This window comes from Leuresthes tenuis, unplaced genomic scaffold (assembly GCF_036924035.1).
Source record: "Leuresthes tenuis unplaced genomic scaffold, fLeuTen1.0.hap1 SCAF_3, whole genome shotgun sequence".
Taxonomy (NCBI): Eukaryota; Metazoa; Chordata; class Actinopteri; order Atheriniformes; family Atherinopsidae; genus Leuresthes; species Leuresthes tenuis.
In genome coordinates, this window is record NW_027325357.1 from 12,557,480 (window position 1) to 12,576,452 (window position 18,973).

The 18,973-nt window shown below is 39.6% G+C and overlaps 2 protein-coding genes across 3 annotated transcripts in view; one reads left to right on the forward strand and one right to left on the reverse strand.

Moving 5' to 3' along the window:
• The first annotated feature begins 1,460 nt into the window (after nucleotides 1–1,460).
• On the forward strand, nucleotides 1,461–7,148 carry LOC140303198 (leucine-rich repeat-containing protein 3-like). Its single transcript, XM_072381864.1, has 2 exons — nucleotides 1,461–1,699; nucleotides 3,627–7,148. Exon 2 carries the CDS (start codon nucleotides 3,694–3,696, stop codon nucleotides 4,558–4,560), a length of 867 nt encoding a protein of 288 aa, XP_072237965.1. The 5' UTR covers nucleotides 1,461–1,699; nucleotides 3,627–3,693; the 3' UTR covers nucleotides 4,561–7,148.
• A 47-nt stretch (nucleotides 7,149–7,195) lies between these two features.
• The window catches only part of col2a1b (collagen, type II, alpha 1b), a 45,798-nt gene continuing 34,020 nt past the window's right edge, over nucleotides 7,196–18,973 (reverse strand). For both annotated transcript variants that reach the window (XM_072381863.1, XM_072381862.1), the window contains 16 exons: nucleotides 18,663–18,770; nucleotides 18,227–18,280; nucleotides 18,009–18,062; nucleotides 16,983–17,144; nucleotides 15,979–16,086; nucleotides 13,914–14,021; nucleotides 13,682–13,735; nucleotides 13,028–13,135; nucleotides 12,493–12,546; nucleotides 12,255–12,362; nucleotides 12,096–12,149; nucleotides 11,698–11,805; nucleotides 10,245–10,533; nucleotides 9,780–9,967; nucleotides 9,316–9,558; nucleotides 7,196–9,198 (listed from right to left, as the gene is read on the reverse strand). In XM_072381863.1, the coding sequence (XP_072237964.1) occupies nucleotides 9,052–9,198; nucleotides 9,316–9,558; nucleotides 9,780–9,967; nucleotides 10,245–10,533; nucleotides 11,698–11,805; nucleotides 12,096–12,149; nucleotides 12,255–12,362; nucleotides 12,493–12,546; nucleotides 13,028–13,135; nucleotides 13,682–13,735; nucleotides 13,914–14,021; nucleotides 15,979–16,086; nucleotides 16,983–17,144; nucleotides 18,009–18,062; nucleotides 18,227–18,280; nucleotides 18,663–18,770 (1,947 nt within the window). In that variant the 3' untranslated portion in view covers nucleotides 7,196–9,051. The remainder of the gene's footprint in view (nucleotides 9,199–9,315; nucleotides 9,559–9,779; nucleotides 9,968–10,244; nucleotides 10,534–11,697; nucleotides 11,806–12,095; nucleotides 12,150–12,254; nucleotides 12,363–12,492; nucleotides 12,547–13,027; nucleotides 13,136–13,681; nucleotides 13,736–13,913; nucleotides 14,022–15,978; nucleotides 16,087–16,982; nucleotides 17,145–18,008; nucleotides 18,063–18,226; nucleotides 18,281–18,662; nucleotides 18,771–18,973) is intronic.

The following is an 18,973-nucleotide window of genomic DNA, read 5'->3' on the forward strand; positions in this document are numbered from 1 at the left end:
CCATATTCAGCTGTTTGAATGAAGGTTAAAAAGGTTGTCTTTCTTTAGACCAGGTAAGTGATACTTATTCAGTTGCCATGCGCTGCAAACGTCTTACATATTAGACCTTGAAGAAATATGGAGGCTTTCTTTTATCAGCCTTCCTTAGATATTTGCTCTTTCCGCTCTGTGTCAGATTCTTTAACCTCATGACTCAGTGTTTGCTTTGATATATATAGTTTTCTGTGAAATATTTAGCAGATGTGTGTGACTTCCTCCCAAATACACCTCATGATTGTGCTTGCAGGCAGATATTACCTGAAAGTAAATTTGAAGAATGTAGAGCAACTGCATATCAAGTGGTAAAATGATATCCATCCGGATGATGGAAAAGCGTGTATCTTGTCTCCTACTATGGTAATTTTTTAACTCGAGCCAAGTGATGATATCACCTAAACCCAACCGGGAAGTAACTAAATGTGTCCTCGGGTGTTTAAGCTTGAATATAACCACGGCAACCGCCAAAAAATTAGTGTCTGTTGTGTGGGCATTATGACCTTTGACATATGTTGGTTTTGAACACATGAAGAGTCAATTATTGAGAGAGTTGTCACAAGATATCATCCAGCCCTCCTCCAACCTCTTGAGATTGGCATGTGGTCCAATTTGGAAATGCTCATGTGACTAGTTTTTCTCTCTTGCTAATTGCAGGACAAAAAACCCGATGCAATCGTTTGGTGATGATCTACATTTCAAGTATCATAACAAAGGATAGGGATTCTTACAGGACAAATGAACAAGTTGTCTAAGAAAGTTGTTGACAACTGTGTACCACCAGAACACTTACCCTACACCTTGGCATTGAGACTATGCGAAACTGGAACTGTTTGGATGATGGTTGTAACCATGGTGAAGCAGGTGTTGAGCCATGAGGTCACGTGACCTGTGAATGTCACAGTGTGTGATTCGTGACATTTTCCCGCTTATTAAAGTACTCAGAGAGCACTCCTCTCAGGACAGAAACGTGTCATGAAGGTGATCAATCAAAACAAATTTGTATTGACCCCTTCATCATCTCTTTACTGTGAAGGTCAAAGATTGTGATTTCTCATATTTTTCATATAAATTTTTGAGGCACAAAACACAAGGACAGCGAAGGGTTCTGAATACTTACCTATACCTAATATATGAATACCTAAAATTCGTCTTTCGAGAGATGTATTAAAAAGCGTGATTATATAGCATATTTATTATGCCTCCCTCTTCTAATATATATATATATGTGCCTGTGTACTTGTCTGATTAAATCGTGTTTTTCTGGGAGAATGATTGTCAGAATTTAATTATACCGAAAGGTAATTAAATTAATAGCTCATGGAGGTAACCAGCGTGTTCTTAGAAAACCGAGATTGATGCCGATGGCTTGAAGAGGTGACGATGGCACACCCCTCGTGTTTGTTTTTTCGTCTTGCACACACACACACACATACACACGCACACACAGAGGGAGTGAGGGAGAGAGTTTGCCCCACATCTTTATTGCTACAACTGGCTCCACCGGTGACACAGTCCGCGATGAACCACGGAGCAAAGCTGATTCTCCTTCAACGGCATTTTTAAACATGGAGCGACCCTGAGGAAGATGATTTTTGTCCTGTCTGTCGCCCAGACAAACCTGAGGGAAAACTGGATTCAAACTTGATAAAAAACCATTTACTTGGTAAGTTAGTTTCGCAAACATTTTGTGTCCGTTTATTCTCAGTTAGATTGTGTGAAACCGAACTAATATTCGCATTTATTTATTTTTGTTAGTTCCTGTCTGTAATCGTGTATTTCTGTTTCAACAGGCATAAAGTTCAGCTTAGGGTATGAGCAGTGAGGACGATTAGCAGAAACAATACAACAACACAATGTTTGTCATGTGAAAGTTGCAAAGTGATGCAGAAAACAGATATGTGCTTTGTCCGCAATAACAGATAACGCTGTAATCCGGATGTCATAATCTTCGGATAGTCCAGTTGACCGGTTTACCCAGATGAATGCATTTTTTTTAGTCTAAATACAATTTCACCGGAAACGTTTTGACTGCTCTCCGGGTTGATTTTAATATGTTAAAGTAGGTTACCAGAGACCGCTTACATTAAAACTTGTGTCCTGTAGAAAATGGGAAAACCGGTGAAATTAAATAGAATCACCGCTCTATTTGCTTTGGGAGTCTCTCTTCATCGCTGTCTTTCAACCTTCCTCGCTCCCATTCTAATTCATGCAGCATATGATTATTTTGTTAATCAGGGATTTGCATGCATCACCATTCAGTATGTTAATAACGGACACGAGTGGTGCACAAATCCTCACTTCAGTTTATGAGACACACAGGGCCACTTGATTGGCATCACAGAGCTGTTACCCAGTCTCCTTTGGGCATATCAGCCAAATCTAGGCCACTCTGTAAGTCTGGGTTGATGTCTTTAGAGTATTCTGTCTATCCCGGAGAGTAGAGACATATGACAGTTTAGATTTTGTTATAAAAGGGGAAGGTGCTTGACATTTAGGAGGATAGTCTTCTAATCAAATTCAAGTCTCTTGTGATTTCTGTCCTGGAATAAGAGCATCAATATGCTGTACCTCTCTCAGGAAAACAAAAATGTTCTGGAGGACCTGATTGGATTGTCTGAGTAAACTGCAATGACCCATGCTGTTTAAAACCAAACACACAGGAAATAGACAGGGAAACAGATGAGACTCAGTGGTTTTAAAAATACTTAAACTCATATAGCACGTGTAACATATCCTGCAGTAGTTCTGCAATGCCTTTTTAAAACTGTTTTGCCTCCTAACTGCAGGATTGGGGAGCAGATGGTACTACCCAGACTACTGCTGGGTCATTTTTTTTCTAGCTTTGTCCCTTATTGACACCGTGAAACTCAGGCAGGATTGATGTTCTTGTCCTTAATAGTGTAACAGGCAATGCTTGAGCTATTGATCCCTCCACTTTCTAGCCTCCATCTCTACACAGCACCCCTAACGCACCCTTGGAACATGATTAAGGAACTGTGGTATCATGGGGAAATAAATAGAGGAGTATATGAGATGAGCATGTATTGATCAGCTTAATATGACACCTTTCTCCTGGTCCTGAATTTGGCCTGCTGGAAGGGCACAACACAAGTGGGGCAGAGAGGAGTTGAGATAATCATGTCTAATGATTTATGTCCTTCAATTGAAGAAATGCAAGAAGGGTTTTCAACCTTATTAGACCACTTAAACGATCATTACTGCTGCTTAGACTGTGATTAAATTAGGAAAATCACTGCAATAAAATACGCTGATGCCTCCTCTAAAAGTCCTTTTTTAACTTGCAGGATCAAATCTGAATTAGTTGCTGTGCAATGTACATGGAAAGAGGTATTTTCCTGCAAAGGAACGATCCTCTCATACATTTTAGTGCAGTGTCTGTCCATACAGACATCTTTTTACTGGATAAACCTTCTGCTTATTTCATCTCTTCAGCCACTGACCTTCTTTCCTCTTCCTCTTCATAAATATTCTAATCCTCCCTGTGATAGTTGATTTTGATTACATGTGTTCGTAAGTTTAGAGATAAAGTCATCTTCTCCCGACTGACCCCTTTTCTCTCAATCTATCAGATTCTCCTGGTGCAACGGTGTGAGTCTGACTGGGACCTGATGTGTGTCAGGGGGCTATGGTGAGGCAATGTGGACAGGCTGGTGTCAGGAGAAAGGTGCCACTGTCAGTGGAGGAGGAAGAGGAAGGGGGAGAGGTAAAGGACAGGATCTTTGCTCATGGTTGCAGGTGTTTTTCTTGTTCTCGGCTCTGTGGGGTCAAGCGACCCCTCAGTGCCCAAATGGCTGCCATTGTGCCTGGGACACTGCTACTGTGCTGTGCTCGGATGCCGGGCTGCGGGAAATTCCAGAGGGAATCCCACCAGAGACCGTCTCCCTCCACTTGGAACGCAACTACATCCGTAACATCCCAGAGAGCGCCTTCAGCCACCTGGTCCACCTGCGGGACCTGTACCTGTCCCACAACCGCATTGACTCACTCGCCACTGGGGCTCTGCGACATCTGGGGTCCGACCTGCGCCTGCTGGACCTTTCGCATAACCAGCTGAGGCAGGCCAGCAGGGAGGAGTTTGGCTCCACTCGTGCAAAGACGCGCCTGTACCACAATCCCTGGCACTGTGACTGTGCCCTCCAGGAGCTGATGGAGACGCTGAACCTGGAGCCTGAAACGGTGAACGGGATCATCTGTGAGAGCTCTGTGCGAGGGGTGGGTGAGGGCAGCAGGTGGGATGACCCGGGGTCACAGGGTGAGCATGCAGGTCAACCACTGGTCAAACTGTTGGATTCTGGAGTGAACTTCTGCAGCCTTCAGAGGAAGACCACTGATGTAGCCATGCTGGTGACCATGTTTGTGTGGTTCTTTATGGTCATTGTGTATGTTGTGTACTATGTCAGGCAGAACCAGGCAGAGGCCCGCAGGCATTTGGAGTACTTGAAGAGTTTACCCAGCCCATGCAAGATGCCCACTGAGACAGATACTCTGAGCACTGGTTTCTGAGCTCAGCTGTCATTTAAATGGAGTGATCAAATGCCATCTTTATGGAACGTGACTGACTGTGAGGAGTTACTGTTAACAAAGTGTGGAAGATGCAGGCACAGAGAAAAAAGACAAACATTTTGACAGCAGTTTGATTGAAATGTTTCTTTATATTTGTTTTTCTAAACATTTTTTCAAAGTTTTTCTCAGTTTTAATGAAAAAAATATGAAGAATTTGTTACACTTTCTGCACTGAGAAAAGAAGACAAGTAGAATGGTGTAGCAGAAGTACAGATCTAAAATGAAAAATATAATTTGAACTCAATAACCTTCTGTCAGCGTTTGTAGTCCCCCCCCCCTTCTTCTCCTACCACCACTCATACTGTGCTCTTTTATCTTCTTTCATTAAGCTCTAATTAGGACACTTTGACCAGGTGACCCTTAATGAACACTTGAAAGGCACTAATCAGTTGGAGTGTGCTTGTCAGGTGTGCAAACTCTAATGTGTGTCCTCTTCTAATTGCTTGTTTCTTTTGAGCGTGGATTGTGTGGGCATATGTGATATTTATGTGCACTGTTATGGCCTTTTTTACTTTGATAATTTCGATTTTTGTGCAGATACTATTTAAAGGCTTTCCCAAAACACAAACATTACACCATTAATTTCCATACTAGTGGAGTGCTGCTGATCTAATTTTGCCCTCTTAGAGCCATTAGAGCTGGAGGTGAACTATTTTGTGTCTAAGCTGCTGCAATGAGCTCTTAAAAATATTTGGAAAGTTGCATAAACATACATTTAATTGATTGGTACAGAAAAATGTCAACCCAGTTTAGGGATGAATTTGTGGTGCTGCCATTTATTTTGACAAAAGCTTTTAGTTAATCTCTCGACTATTGCTTTTTTTTGTTTGTTTGTTTTTAGCTCCCATTATTCTCACTGGCTCTATCATAATTAATTCTGTTTTTCCAACCTCTGCGAAAAATAAGCAAATCATTTGATATTAAATTAAGTTGTTTTCTCTATTAGAACATTTCATTTGTGTAGTGTTAAAATGAATGCCGGTCCTGATGTGTGTACTTTAAGTGCACTGGAAATCTTTCCCAGCTTTCAAGCACATGTGGAGCAAAACCTGACTGGATTAACAGACACATTTAATGGGCTAAATTGTAATCTTATTTACTGTGGGAAGTATCCTCTAAGTGGAACGTGTATGGTACGAATGAATACGATTTTTTCACTTGCATTCAAAACTGTAAATGGCGTCTGTCAGTCTGTTAGTTAACATCCTTAGATATGTATTTAGGACAGAATTTCCAACACGTTCCGGGATTATTAACAGTAAATAAAAGCTAAAAATAAACAAAACTATGTTAACCTTTTAAAATTTCCCCTCAATTTCTTTTACACCCTGTGGATCAGTCGAGGTATAAGTAAAGCTGACACAATATAAGATTTTCAAATATTTTGGCAAAAGAAAGGAAAATGATTTTTTAAAGAGAAAAAAAATCCTTCACTCAAATATATACATTTCTTTTTTAATTCATGAATTTCACCAAAAATTAAAATTTTGTAAGGTGAAGAGAGGAGTCTGTGACACTAAACGGTCAAAATGTGCAATCTAACATCATTACAGTGTCATCAAAACAAAACTGTATTATGACATAAGTGTTACTCATATGATATTTCTTTGTTTTTATTTAACTGTTGCTGTCAATGCAAGTATATACCGATGTCCCCATGTGTGCAAAAAAAACCCTGAAGCTTAATGTGTTTTCATATTCATAACTTTTGTAATTCTTTCAAGTTTTTTTCCTGACGCCATCAACTCAAAAAAGGAATTCATGCAGCATCAGAGAGTTGTTAACAAGGATTTGATGTATGAGTAACATGATTTAAGTGTACAAACTTCTGCGTGTTCATGATATATATATATATATATAGAAAGATAGAGAGAGAGAGAGAGAATATAACTGTACCCCATTTTATCTGATAATTGGTTCATGATAAGAGCTGAAGCAGAACTTAGAATAGGTCAACTCTGTGTACTGTAACGTGCTAAATGTAGTGTATATGTTTTGTAATCCTCAGAGAAAGACTGCTTCCAGTCTGTGTTGTTCACATGCTGTGAAATAGAATCAGTTGATATTGTTGTTTGTTGATGAACCACAGGCTAAAAGAAGATTAAGGTGGACACTTCTGTGACTTTCCAAGCAATATTGGTGAAGCAATATTGGTGTAAATTGACATGATAGTATGAGTATTTTTGTGTTGCTGTTTGTTATAACTCATACGTCTTATACGTGTGCCTCAGTTTAGTTTCCTAAAATGGAATCTGTGCAAATAATATAATCTTGAACCACATTTTGTTTAATGATGCCGAGAACTCAAATCTTAAAAAGCAAACATGTCCGCTGTGCACAGTTTTTTCTGTGGGTATTTATTATTATTTTTTTATTGGTGATGTATTTTTGTCCCAGTGATTTGTTTACTTTCCTGTTTGTTGACCAAAAAATGATTCAAACAAGGATCAAGTCATAGATCGGAAACAAGTACATTAAATAATAAACAAACTATCAAAAAGTCATTTCAAGGAAAAACAAAAACAAAAGCAACAGCAAATATGCAAACAAATAAAAGAAACATTGCTCTAATATGTTCATAGAAATGCTTCTAAGCTTTATTGCTACCGTAGGTTGAAAAAAAGGCAAGAAGATGAATAGAAGCAACAGATGTACAGGAAGACATTATCGATTCACAGAATGAGCTGATCATGGTTGGCAGTGTTTTCCATTTCTGCTTTACCAACATTACCATGCATTAGCGCTACAAGAAATGATCAGAAATATATCTTACATATTCAGGTATATGGTATAAACCTTCACCACCTCCTTCTTCCACTCTACCTTTTTTTGAGCCCAACATCCATCCAACTCTCCCGTGCCTTTTTCTTTAAATCTGAGCTGAACGTTGAGTGGATTTAGGGCACAGCAGAATGTTTAGGGGAGACTTTTTTTTCTTTCTTTTTCAGGAAAATTAAAAAAAAAAAAACCCACTGCCCCAGATACTTCAGCATGGGGGGAAAACAGAACATGAATAAAAAGCAATGTCAGCCTGTTACTTGTTTTTGTCTTTTATTTCCAATTTACATTAATTAAAACGTAACAAAAACAAGTCAAGATAATAATAATAATGCTATCATTATTAATAATAATAATATTATTAATAATATAAAATATACACAACCTCACACAAATGAACCCTCTGCGCTGGCTGTGGAGCCGGAGAATCAGTCAAACACACCTGAACTCACTTCTCATGTGTGTGTATGTCGGCCGTGGCAGAGGACGTGCGGTCTGTGAGGGGACTGACAGCGGGGAGAGGAATGGGGGTCACAATGAACGGGGGGCAGCACACTGGGCTTTCATGACCAAACACAACGATCATTGAGTTTTTTTGGATAAGGCATTGACATGTCTGCCTTGAAGTTTTAGTTTTTCGGTGTGAGGTAGCTTTAAAATGCCTACAAAGGTACGGAAACTCAAAAGAGAATAAGTTTGTTCCCAATATTGTTGATTGGAAATTGAATTGGGCGTATTTGTTGTCATTTGGAGGTTGAAGCAGGAGGGGCAAGTAGGGACATTTATCACCCTGAAAACCAAAATCCCAGGGTGAAATGCTCTCTCTGAGATACTGTATATATATGTATACACACATATACATATATATACATATATACAAGTCACTACATGTGAGTATCTGGTTGTTAAAAAATACAAACTGTTTTACAACAATAGCACCATTGATTTTATTATTATACACAGTAAATTTTGATACACACTGTGGCGGTAAAAATAGGAACGTCTGCACTCTACAGTATGTAGCTAGATTTTTGGTTTAAAACAGATATGTATTCTTTAGTGGACATGATACAGGAGCGATGTGATGAATGGAAAAGAGGAAGAAGTAAGAGAAGGAGTTGGTGGATGAGTTTATTTTTTCTTTTAAATATGCTTTATTGGGCTTTTTATTATTTTTGCAAAACCCAGTCCTACCACACCTGGGACCCAAACCTAAACAATAAATAAATAGAACCCACACATTGTTATCGCTCTTATTCCCTGGTATGTTCATGTACTCTCCTCATACTTCCTCCTTTTTGTTCATAGACATGGGGTAGATGGGGGGGGGGGGGGAGTGCTATTCACAAAGAGTGAATGAGGGGCTTTTACGGAACGGAGGGTGTCCTTTAGGTAAGGAGAGCTGACTGGCGGCAATGCTGGATGAATAACAAATGACAGTTGCCGGTGCCATTTAGTGCAGATATCCTATGGAGTTCAACTTGGAAAAGCACTTTTTATTTAGAAAAGAAGTCCCATTTTAAAAAAAGTGTCTTGATTTTTCTTTTTCTCTTTCTCTCCTCCATTTTCTGAAGCATGCTCCTCTTTCGTATTTCTTTGTATTTCTTTTTAAATTCCCACTTATTCTTTCTCTTCTTCTCGATCCCTCGTTCTTTACAAGAAGCAGACTGATCCAACATCAACTCCAAACTCCTGGTCTGCTCCACCGATGTCCATGGGGGCAATGTCAACAAGGGGTAGACGAGAGGTCTTCTGCGACCTGTATTCGATCACTGTCTTACCCCACTGTCCCGTGTGTTTCTGTGCAGAGGGAAATAATACAACAGCTGTTAAATGACCCAATACGAGATCATTTAGTGAGTGAAAGACAGACTAAAGATAGAGGGCTTAAAAAAGTTGCGAGTCTCTTAGACTTACCGTGCAGCCGTCTTCCAGGACGCTGTAAGTAAAGCGGCTATTGCCCTCGGCTCTGATCTCCACATCGTTGGAGCCCTGCAGCAGAACAGCCTTCTTCAGGTTGCTTGTGGAGGCGTCCATGTAGGCCACACTGTTCTTACAGTGATAGGTGATGTTTTGAGAAGCTTCAGTGGACAGCAATCTCAGGAAAGTCATCTGAATGGCGGCGGTGTTGGGCGCCAGGCTGTCGTCACCGTAGCTGAACTGCATTGGATGGATGAAGAGTCAGAATGATGATAACATTGTTAAAGGTCTTGAAAATACGACATTCCCCCAGCGTTGCTTAGCAAAGAGTCACATTACACTTTCTTGTGCTCCAAACAGAGTCACAAAAGTTTAGAAAGTTGATGAATGTTCATGTCAGGAGCCAGTCAAGATTCAATATTTCACAGGTAGAGGAAACTAAAGCAGGAAATCCAACTTACGTGGAATCCTCCATTCATTGTCTGTCCGAACCAGACGTGTTTGCGGTCCTTGCTCTTGCTGGACCACCAGTTCTTGCGAGGGATGCTGGTAGGCTTAGGGTAGACACAAGACTCTCCTGTCTCCATGTTGCAGAAGACCTTGATTGCATCTACGGTGCAACCTTGATTGGGATCAATCCAGTACTCACCTACAGTTACAAAAAAAACATCAGCCTTCAGGATGTGATCATTCGTCCGTGCTTACAAAGCTCCCAATCATTGGAACTATACTGCATAATATTTGGGCTTACTGTGTTTTTCTAATATCCTAAAAACAGACTAAATCAGCTCAGACCGAACATTCCCAGGCAGCATAAACTAGATTTGACCCAAATCCTTACTTTGCCAAACCTGAATTTTCAGCCTAGTCTCCGTCTGCTTCATGATCTTACTCCAATTCAACCAATTCCTCTCGGTGTCACTCACCACTCTTCCAGTCAGGATGGCAGAGCTTCAGATCTCTGCAGGTACGTGCAGGATTCTTCTTGGATCCCTCTGGGCTGCGGATGTTCTCAATCTGATTGTTGAGAGATTTGAGCGTGGCATCAACCTCAGCATCATGCTGACGGAGATTTCCAGCAGCCTGGTCAGCCCTCATGTACCTGAGAGGATCAGGGGATTTCTCAGTCTGACCCAGACCAGCGAAGGCAGACATGTCAATGCCAGGTCCAGGTGGACCAGGAGGACCAGGGGGTCCAGGGTTTCCAGGAGGACCCTGAAAGACAAAACAGGGAGGTGTAAAGATTAGACCTTTTTAATTGCCCTTCTATGCACTTGTGTGCTGCTCAAGCAATGGTGGATTTTTCTTCCCTCTTCTCTAAGACTGGACTAGTCCCTCATTTTCATTTAATTATTGATCACTCCTTGTTTCTTTCAACAATATTGCAAACAAGTTTTTTATTTGTTATACAACGCCCTTTTAATTCATTACTTATTTGTCTCTTCAAAGCCCCTTTGATTTCAAGTTATTGAATAATAAAATATTAGTAATACCCTTTTAATACCAACTTTAATGTTGTATAATGCATTTTTGAGCTTTTATTATCTTAAATAATAAAAAAAAGCATCTGAAGACATCTGAATCACCTGTGATTGAGGAGCATAGGGTTGTCACAATATGTCAGTACTGACAACAACTGTGATAACAATAGAGTGACATAACAAAATCACATCGATAATACGTAATAATGCCCTAATTTGACATCAGCTTTGACATCAGCTTGAGAAATCAAAACATCACTAAATGCATCACTAAATGCAAAAGTTCTTTTTCTCCTATTTTGCAAAAAAAGTCACAAAACTATGAATAAAGTCTTCTATTTAATATTGTTATTGTAAATGTTTTAGATATGATATGATAAACATGAAGTAAAAAATTCGATATCGTGATGGCCCTTCTGGAGTGTTTATGTGATGATACGTAACTTTCACGTAAAGTTTACCCTCTTCCAAATAAATCAGAACTAAAATGATCCCTTAAAATTACTTTTAGTTTTAGCCAATTTCAACCCAGCATTTTTCATCCTCTTATCAATTTTCCTTAGTGATGTTTTTTTTTGGTTGTATTTTGTTCCTATGATCATTTCAAATGAGAAACAATTCTCAGTTTATATTGCAGATATGATTTTACTTAGTGAGATGTCACAGGATAAACAGTTCTGCTTCGTTACAAAGAGGGATAGAAAGGAAAGCTGTGTATAAGAGGGACTTAGTGAAGTATGCCAGCAGGTCTCATTATCTCAATAATCCAGCTGGAGAAAAACACATTCACAGCAATAAAAAGTCTAATATACATCAGACCTGTGATTCACTATGCTTTATTAAAGTCTGAATCTTCCGAAAATACTAGAAAACAGACAAAGTTCTCGTAGGTACTTACAGAGGGGCCAGTATCTCCAGTGCGACCACGAGGTCCAGGGGGTCCAATGGGTCCGGGAAGACCATTTGAACCGTCCTTTCCTGCAGGGCCAACTGGTCCAGGTGGTCCCTACAAATGCAGATATTGCATGAGGTTAGATGATCCTTATTATTCCAAAACAGGGAAATATAGTGTTACATCATCAAAGGCTATTGTGTAGCAACACGTATCAAACATCGATAGAAAAAGCAATATATCTTCAATAACTTAAAGAAAAAAGGTAAATCTTATGAGTTTAAAAGTAAACGAACAAATTGCTCTGATGCTGCACGTAAAGAAATGTATGATTTGTCTTTTAATTCAAAACACTGTTCTACTTCTTAATTACAGGTGAGTATTTTGGTACATTTTGAACTCACTCTTTGTCCGGAAGGCCCAGATGGTCCAGTAGCGCCCTGGTCACCGGCTTGACCCTAATGTGGAGGAAGCACAGGGAAAATCAGTAGGCTGATAATAAGATAAAAATATTCCCCACTAAACTAGATAAAGATATATTTACAGTAAATCTGGCTGCTTACCGGGGGTCCAGGGAGACCCTGCAGACCAGTGAAACCTCTGTGTCCCTTCTGTCCTCTTTCACCAGACTCTCCAGCCTCACCCTTGTCACCACGGGGTCCTTGGGGTCCCTGAGAATAAGTGGAAAACATCTTAGCTGACCCTTGATTTCACTCTTACGATGACCTAAATCCTTTTCTGTGTTCACTTTTGTTTGTACAGGCCAGAAGTCATTCCAAACAGTGCATGAGGTATACATACAGGCATTCCTCTGGCTCCAGCAGGTCCTGGAGATCCGGAAGGTCCTTGTGCACCCTGAAAAAAAAAAAGTGCCATTCTTAAAAGAAAATATGTACATAGATTAAATGTGTTCAAATATGTAGAAATCTTACATTAATGCATATCATAATGGATTTTTAACATTCTTTAATGGGAATTTAATTGTATTTATGTAGGTAATTAGCTGTATTTAAACAAAGCAGGCAGCTTTCCGTCCTGGTCATTTAAAGGTCAAATATATATTTCAGTTGCATTTATGGTGCAATAACCTTTGATAAAATACACTGACTAAATGTTATGTAAATGAGATGAGCAATCATGTAGTTCTCAGATAACAAGTCAGTCAAGGAGGAAACACTTGAGACATCCTTGTCTGTGCTTGATATCAGACAATATGTTAATTTTCAGTGGGAAAAAATGTAAAAAACGTAGGCATTTCTTTATTACTTTTTTAAAGAAGAAAACACTACTGCATGGAGACAGTGACATGTTTGCCAGTATTGAAGTTATTACTCACAGGCTCTCCTCTGTCTCCCTGTTTGCCAGTGGGACCCACGGGGCCAGGAGCACCAGTACCACCTGGAGCTCCAGGAGCACCTGCAGGGCCAGTGCTTCCACGATCGCCCTGCAGCAAAGAAAGAACAACAGTGATAAAAAGGAAGATGCGACAACAGGATAATTGCTGTGTACCTACAAGAAGTAAGAACATTCTTTCATCCTTTATGGAGCTATTCACTGCACTTGATGAGTGTATGCCGTCATGGAAAAAAGGAAGAAGGAAAGGAGCCACTGCAGTCCAACAATGTCTCATGCACACTAAAAGATCAATTAACTCCACAGGGAAAAATGACCTGAATGTCATTTTGTAAGTTAGAATTGGTGGTTTTCAGCAATTTCTCCATTTTACGGTTTTAGAGTAGTTTTGACTGATAAATTCAATAAATTCACCCCATCAGGCCAGAAAATGACAGGAATAACTGTTGTTGTGCATTCAGGGATGAATAGTTTAAATTCACTGAAGTCACTAATGCTTTCAATATTTCCATAAAGACATTAAGTAATGTTTAAAAACTAATTATAATAGCTGCGAGCTGCTGTGTTTAATGATGTATAATTATATCAGCCTCATTCAACATGAAAGACTTGACCCTGTGTATTTAGTGTTTCTCACCTTGATTCCAGCAGAACCATCTCTGCCCGGAGGTCCGTCAGATCCAGGGTTACCCTGTCAGGTGACAGAACAGCATCAAACATTAAAAGCTTCCACCTAAACCGAACCAGATGTCCTTCTGAATGCAGATCAGCTGCATAATGATTGCTGCTGCAACTAAACGGATTAATAACAGTGTAAAACAGACAAAATGTATATTTGAGGTAAATAGTGGTTTCAGTCATTTTCTGACCTCTCTGCCAGGCTCTCCTGCAGGTCCAGTGAGTCCAGGTGGTCCAACTGGTCCAGGGGGTCCACGGTCTCCGGGACCACCAGAAGCTCCCTGCTTTCCAGGCTCACCCTAAAAGGAAAGAATAGCACTTATTTTTATACTTTAAAGGAAATCTGTTAAATTGTAAAACTTATGAGAGCAGTGATGCAACTCTTTTATTTATTCACTGGTCCTGCAGCTTTCAGGATTGTGCTGTATGTTCAAGGGAATTATGTTTGCATATCTTACATATCTAATTGTTTATAAACACATTTGATATGATAGCTTTTTGTGATTTTTTTTTAACTGGTGATAAGCATTTTAGGAAGGCATTCACCTATTGTTCAGAGACGAGACAGAACAGCTTTAACATTACACGGTTAAGTTGTCATGGTAATCTTAAATTCACCTTTTCAGAGTTGTAGATATACACTGTTGCATGGCTTGTAACCGCTTAGCCTGCTGATCTTAAATTTAACTATAAGACAGCAGTGGTCAGTAATATTTGGCATGTTTTCTACATCTATTTGTTAACTGCCAGTCACAGCTCTGGCAATGATGCAGTCAGTTGTTCGACTTATAACATTAATTCCACCTTGACTAAACCAAATGACAGTAAGTAATCCAAAAAATGTCAGATAACCAGGTTTTATTCTTTATTCCACTTATCCATACTTTATATTACATAAGAATAAAAAAGGCTAATTTTGTTCACTTGTATGTAGTGCATGGTTATATAACTCTAAAGAATATACGAAGAACACTCCAGAAAATGATGGAAACTGTACAGTTCAGTCTGTTATTAAAAACACATTCCTTGGTGAGATTGGTATCACTGCTGATTTCTTGGCATCTCCTTCATGCACACGGATGAATAATTAATGGTAAGGACATGCCCACTGAGATGTTGTAAGTAGGGGACATGGCTCATGTCACATATCAAATAGACTGAGATGTAAGAAGGGGGAAGCTTACTGATGTACTGTCATGTTATACATCAGATGGGATCCCAAAGAAAAAAGGCCTGAATGATATTTGTTTAGACTGTGATCAAATCAGGACAAGAGTTTTGCTGCTGCTTTTTCCTATTCACTTTACTAAGTGACAAAATGGGTACTTATTATTAGCAGCCACGGCTGCAGGGTTGGTAGCGTTTACACCTCGTGAGTCTGTCTGTGAGTGTGTCATCTTGGCAGAATGTAGCTGTGGAGACACACATTGATGCAGGAGCCGCTGCAAAAGCAGCTTTGAGATATTTGGATTCTGTCTGCATGTTTGTCTGTTTGTGGATCGATTTTGTCACAACAGTTAAAGAAACAGTCACAAAACTTCATGAAAACAAGACTTCAAAATCAGGGCTGAGTTCATAGATCTGGTGCGACCCATGAGTGCAGAGTGAAAGGTGGGAGGACCAAAGAGATGACATAATAAAGTTGTACATCATTTGTTTTGTTTCAAATATAATCCATTTTCCACTTCCTCATTTCATGTGTTTTTTGTTTGCACAACAGATATTGCAAACATATTGCAGATCCCTAGTTTACAATTTTTGAAAATGCCAAATAGAAATGAATAAGAAATGTCGTTTACATGCTAATGTAATTTTCCTGTTTTGCCAAGTGAATGCGTGCTCTTGGAACACAGTGTTTTATGTATGCATCTCTCAGTAAGAGAAGCTATGATGAGGTACTAATTCCACTACAGGAGTGACTTGATGTTTCCTGCACTTAGATTGTGAAAAAGTGTTTGTATATATCAGCCACTAGCTAAAAATCAATTGGAAAAGATTAGCAAATCATGACTATATGCAGTTATGTCAGTGGACAGATACTGTCAACACTGTAGCTGTGTAGCTAAGAATAAAGTGAAGAAGATGATCGAAAAAAAAAGATAGATTTAAAATCAAACTATATGAGGCTGTCACCTTGGGCTACTGGAAATTGCGATGGCCATATTTCAGGTTAAGTATTTGAAAAAAATAATTGACACATTAACTGGTAATTAATTAATCTTAATCACTTGAATGAGAGGACATTATGTTACTTACAGAAGGTCCAGGCAGACCAGGGAAACCTCTTTCACCGCGTTGTCCAGGGAGACCAACAATACCGCGCTGACCAGCCAATCCTTGAGGTCCAGAGGGACCGGGGGGACCCTGAGAGGAAAAAAAAACAACAAGCAAATCAGTTAGTGACTACTGTCTGAGTGAAAAGTGTCTACTTTCTCTTTCTGTTCATGCATTTGTTTTTAATTACATAAACATTTTAACAAGCTATCACAAGAATTAGTCCTAAGATATGTAATGGGTTTATATATTCTGGGATCTGCTCAACCTAAGATTTTATTACCAGTCACAGTTGCACATTTCAACATCCATCTCTCTATCACCTTTCTGTCTACATCATCCTCACCCTCACAGCCTGCTGTTCCCTGAAACCATGTTCACAATGAACACCTGACTCTAAGTGACAACTGAAACACACCATTCTGCAGACAATGACTCGATGTGCTGATTCAAGATCCAAGATCCCATATACAGGGAGAAATCTATAGCAAGCTGGGCTCTCGACATAATAGCTATTCAAATGTTTGAGTAGGCTATCATCTTCTATACAGGATGTCATTATCGCTACAGGAATTCTCATGTGTTTATAACGGGTGTGTATGTGCAACTGCGAATGTAGGGAAGGTAAAAGCCTGGGTTCCAATCATCAGATTGTCACTGGATTGTGCTGCCCGGTGCTACCATATGTCTTGGTCTGCCATTACAGTCAGTGATGGACACTGACAGCTCTGTGTGTTAATGGAGAGTGTGTCCATTACTGATAAAATGGGCTCTCTGAGCTGACAGAGTGACATGAAAAAGTCAAGAAATGTAGAAAAACAAACACATTGATGATTTCCTTCTCTCTCGAGTGGCTTTTTAGAGGGGCTAAATAAGCACACACATGCATCGGCATGCTCCAGCAACTACTGGAACAGTGTTTAAAGTTAAAGATTATGTAAAACCCAGTGTCTTGAGTGTATTGCTGAGGAGCATGAAAAACTCACAGGAGGACCATCCTCTCCAGGGTCTCCCTTCTCTCCGGACGTCCCAGCAGGACCACGAAGCCCAGCATCACCCTGCCTGCCTGGTGGTCCACCATCTCCTCTCACACCCTTGGGTCCATCTTTACCAGGAGGGCCGGCAGGACCAGAAGGTCCAGGATTACCCTAAGAAGAGTAAAGAGGGTGGAAAGGCATGCATTAAATGAAATGTCTGAAAATACTGATACTTTATCATACATCTGACTTATAAGACATATCTTTTTAATATGAATGCCATCATGGATCAAAAATTATTATTGTGTTATCTCAAGAAACACCTAATATCATCATTCGTTACTGCTATCAAGACAATTGGGGATAATCTATAACATTAGGTCAAGGCATTTATGTATATAACTCTGATTGCTGCACTGACTTCAGTAAGTGTGTACTCTTGAGTTTAAGCAACAATATATTATCAACAAACCTTGTTATGTCAAGATAAGCGTATAATTAATCTGTTATCAATACAAAATGAGGTTTACTATCTCGAGATAATGAGAAATTTAATTTATGTTCTCGAGAAAAACATTGCTTCTTGGCTTCCATAGTTTTAAGGCACTAATATGCATAGCAGTGCCAACGCACTGGGGGTATATTCTTTATCATCTTTGCAGCTCTAAACAGCTTCTATTAACATACACTGTGTCTTTTAGCTGTGTAACAGCGTCAGACTTTTTGGATGTTGCATCTTCTTTTAGCAAGATTCTAAACAAGCTCCTTCTGCATTGGACCAACTGTTTTGGATGTGTGTGGGTGCTGGAGCAGTGAGAGTAAGTGCTTTACAGCTGCCTCGCTATGTGGCAACAGATCTGGTGGCATTTAGAAAAACATTCCTGTAACTCTTCTGCTGCACCCTTTCCCATTCCTGTGTTTTCTTTTATCTATAGTTGTTTTTTTTTTGGCTACAACACAATGGGCATATATCAACAACTGAACTGTTGATAAAAAACAGGCTTTATGGTCAAGTTATCAGGAACCTGAACTTACGTTGGGACCAGGGGGTCCAACTCGGCCAGCAGCTCCAGGGAAACCAGTGGCACCCTAACAGAGAAAGAGTAATTCAGACAAAGCCAAAAACAATTTTGCACAGTGATGGTTCTTGGATGTGCTACTATCAGGTTAAAGCAAATCTACACATTTTCAAAGACTTCAAGGTGAGACACTTTGCTTCAAATAAAATAAAAAATCTTCAAAAGGTTACTTACAGGAGGTCCCTGAGCACCACGAGCACCTTTAGGTCCAGAAACGCCCGTAGGACCCTGAAAGCGAAAACATTCCATGTGTTAGAGTCTGATCTTTGTTTTCTGTTTGATGTGCTAATGTTTGTCTCAGCTAGATTTTATTCCCCCTGCTGTGGCACATTTACTGACCAGCATGATTCATTCTGACTTAATTTCAACACCATGAATTTCCAACAAAGTGGAAAACAAAGAAATTTTTCCGTTGATTTGTCTGTATTCAACATGTTCTTATATTGCAGGAATGACCATCAGTGTCCATCTTGCTGTAATAAATGTTTATCAAAATAAAACTGCAGACATCTATTGTTTTGCTTTAAACCCCCATTATACCAGGATTATAAAAAGCTGAGGAGTAATGATGCACAGCTAAGAAGCAGTGTATAAGTGTTATGATACTTACTGCAGGTCCAGGGGCTCCAGATGGTCCTTGAGGTCCAGGGGCACCAGCATCTCCCTTCTGTCCTGATTCTCCCTGCTCTCCCTTAGTTCCAGGCTGACCATCAGCACCCTGAAAGGTGAACAAGGAAAGGTGAGTTTATCTTTTATGGATAGTGCTACTATGCCCTTTGATTAAAGATGCTGTTAAGCTAAACTGTTGGAGAAATTCAAAGTTAGAGAAAAAGTCAGATCATGGAAATATATTGCTCTGATTGTGTTTTATCAGTTTCCTTATTTTGTGTCAACGCAATGCTAAAGGAGTTCTCTGAAATT

Coding starts and splice junctions, on each gene's coding strand:
- LOC140303198 (XM_072381864.1), top strand. CDS start 3,694: ATGTGGACAGGCTGGTGTCAGGAGAAAGGTGCCACTGTCAGTGGAGGA.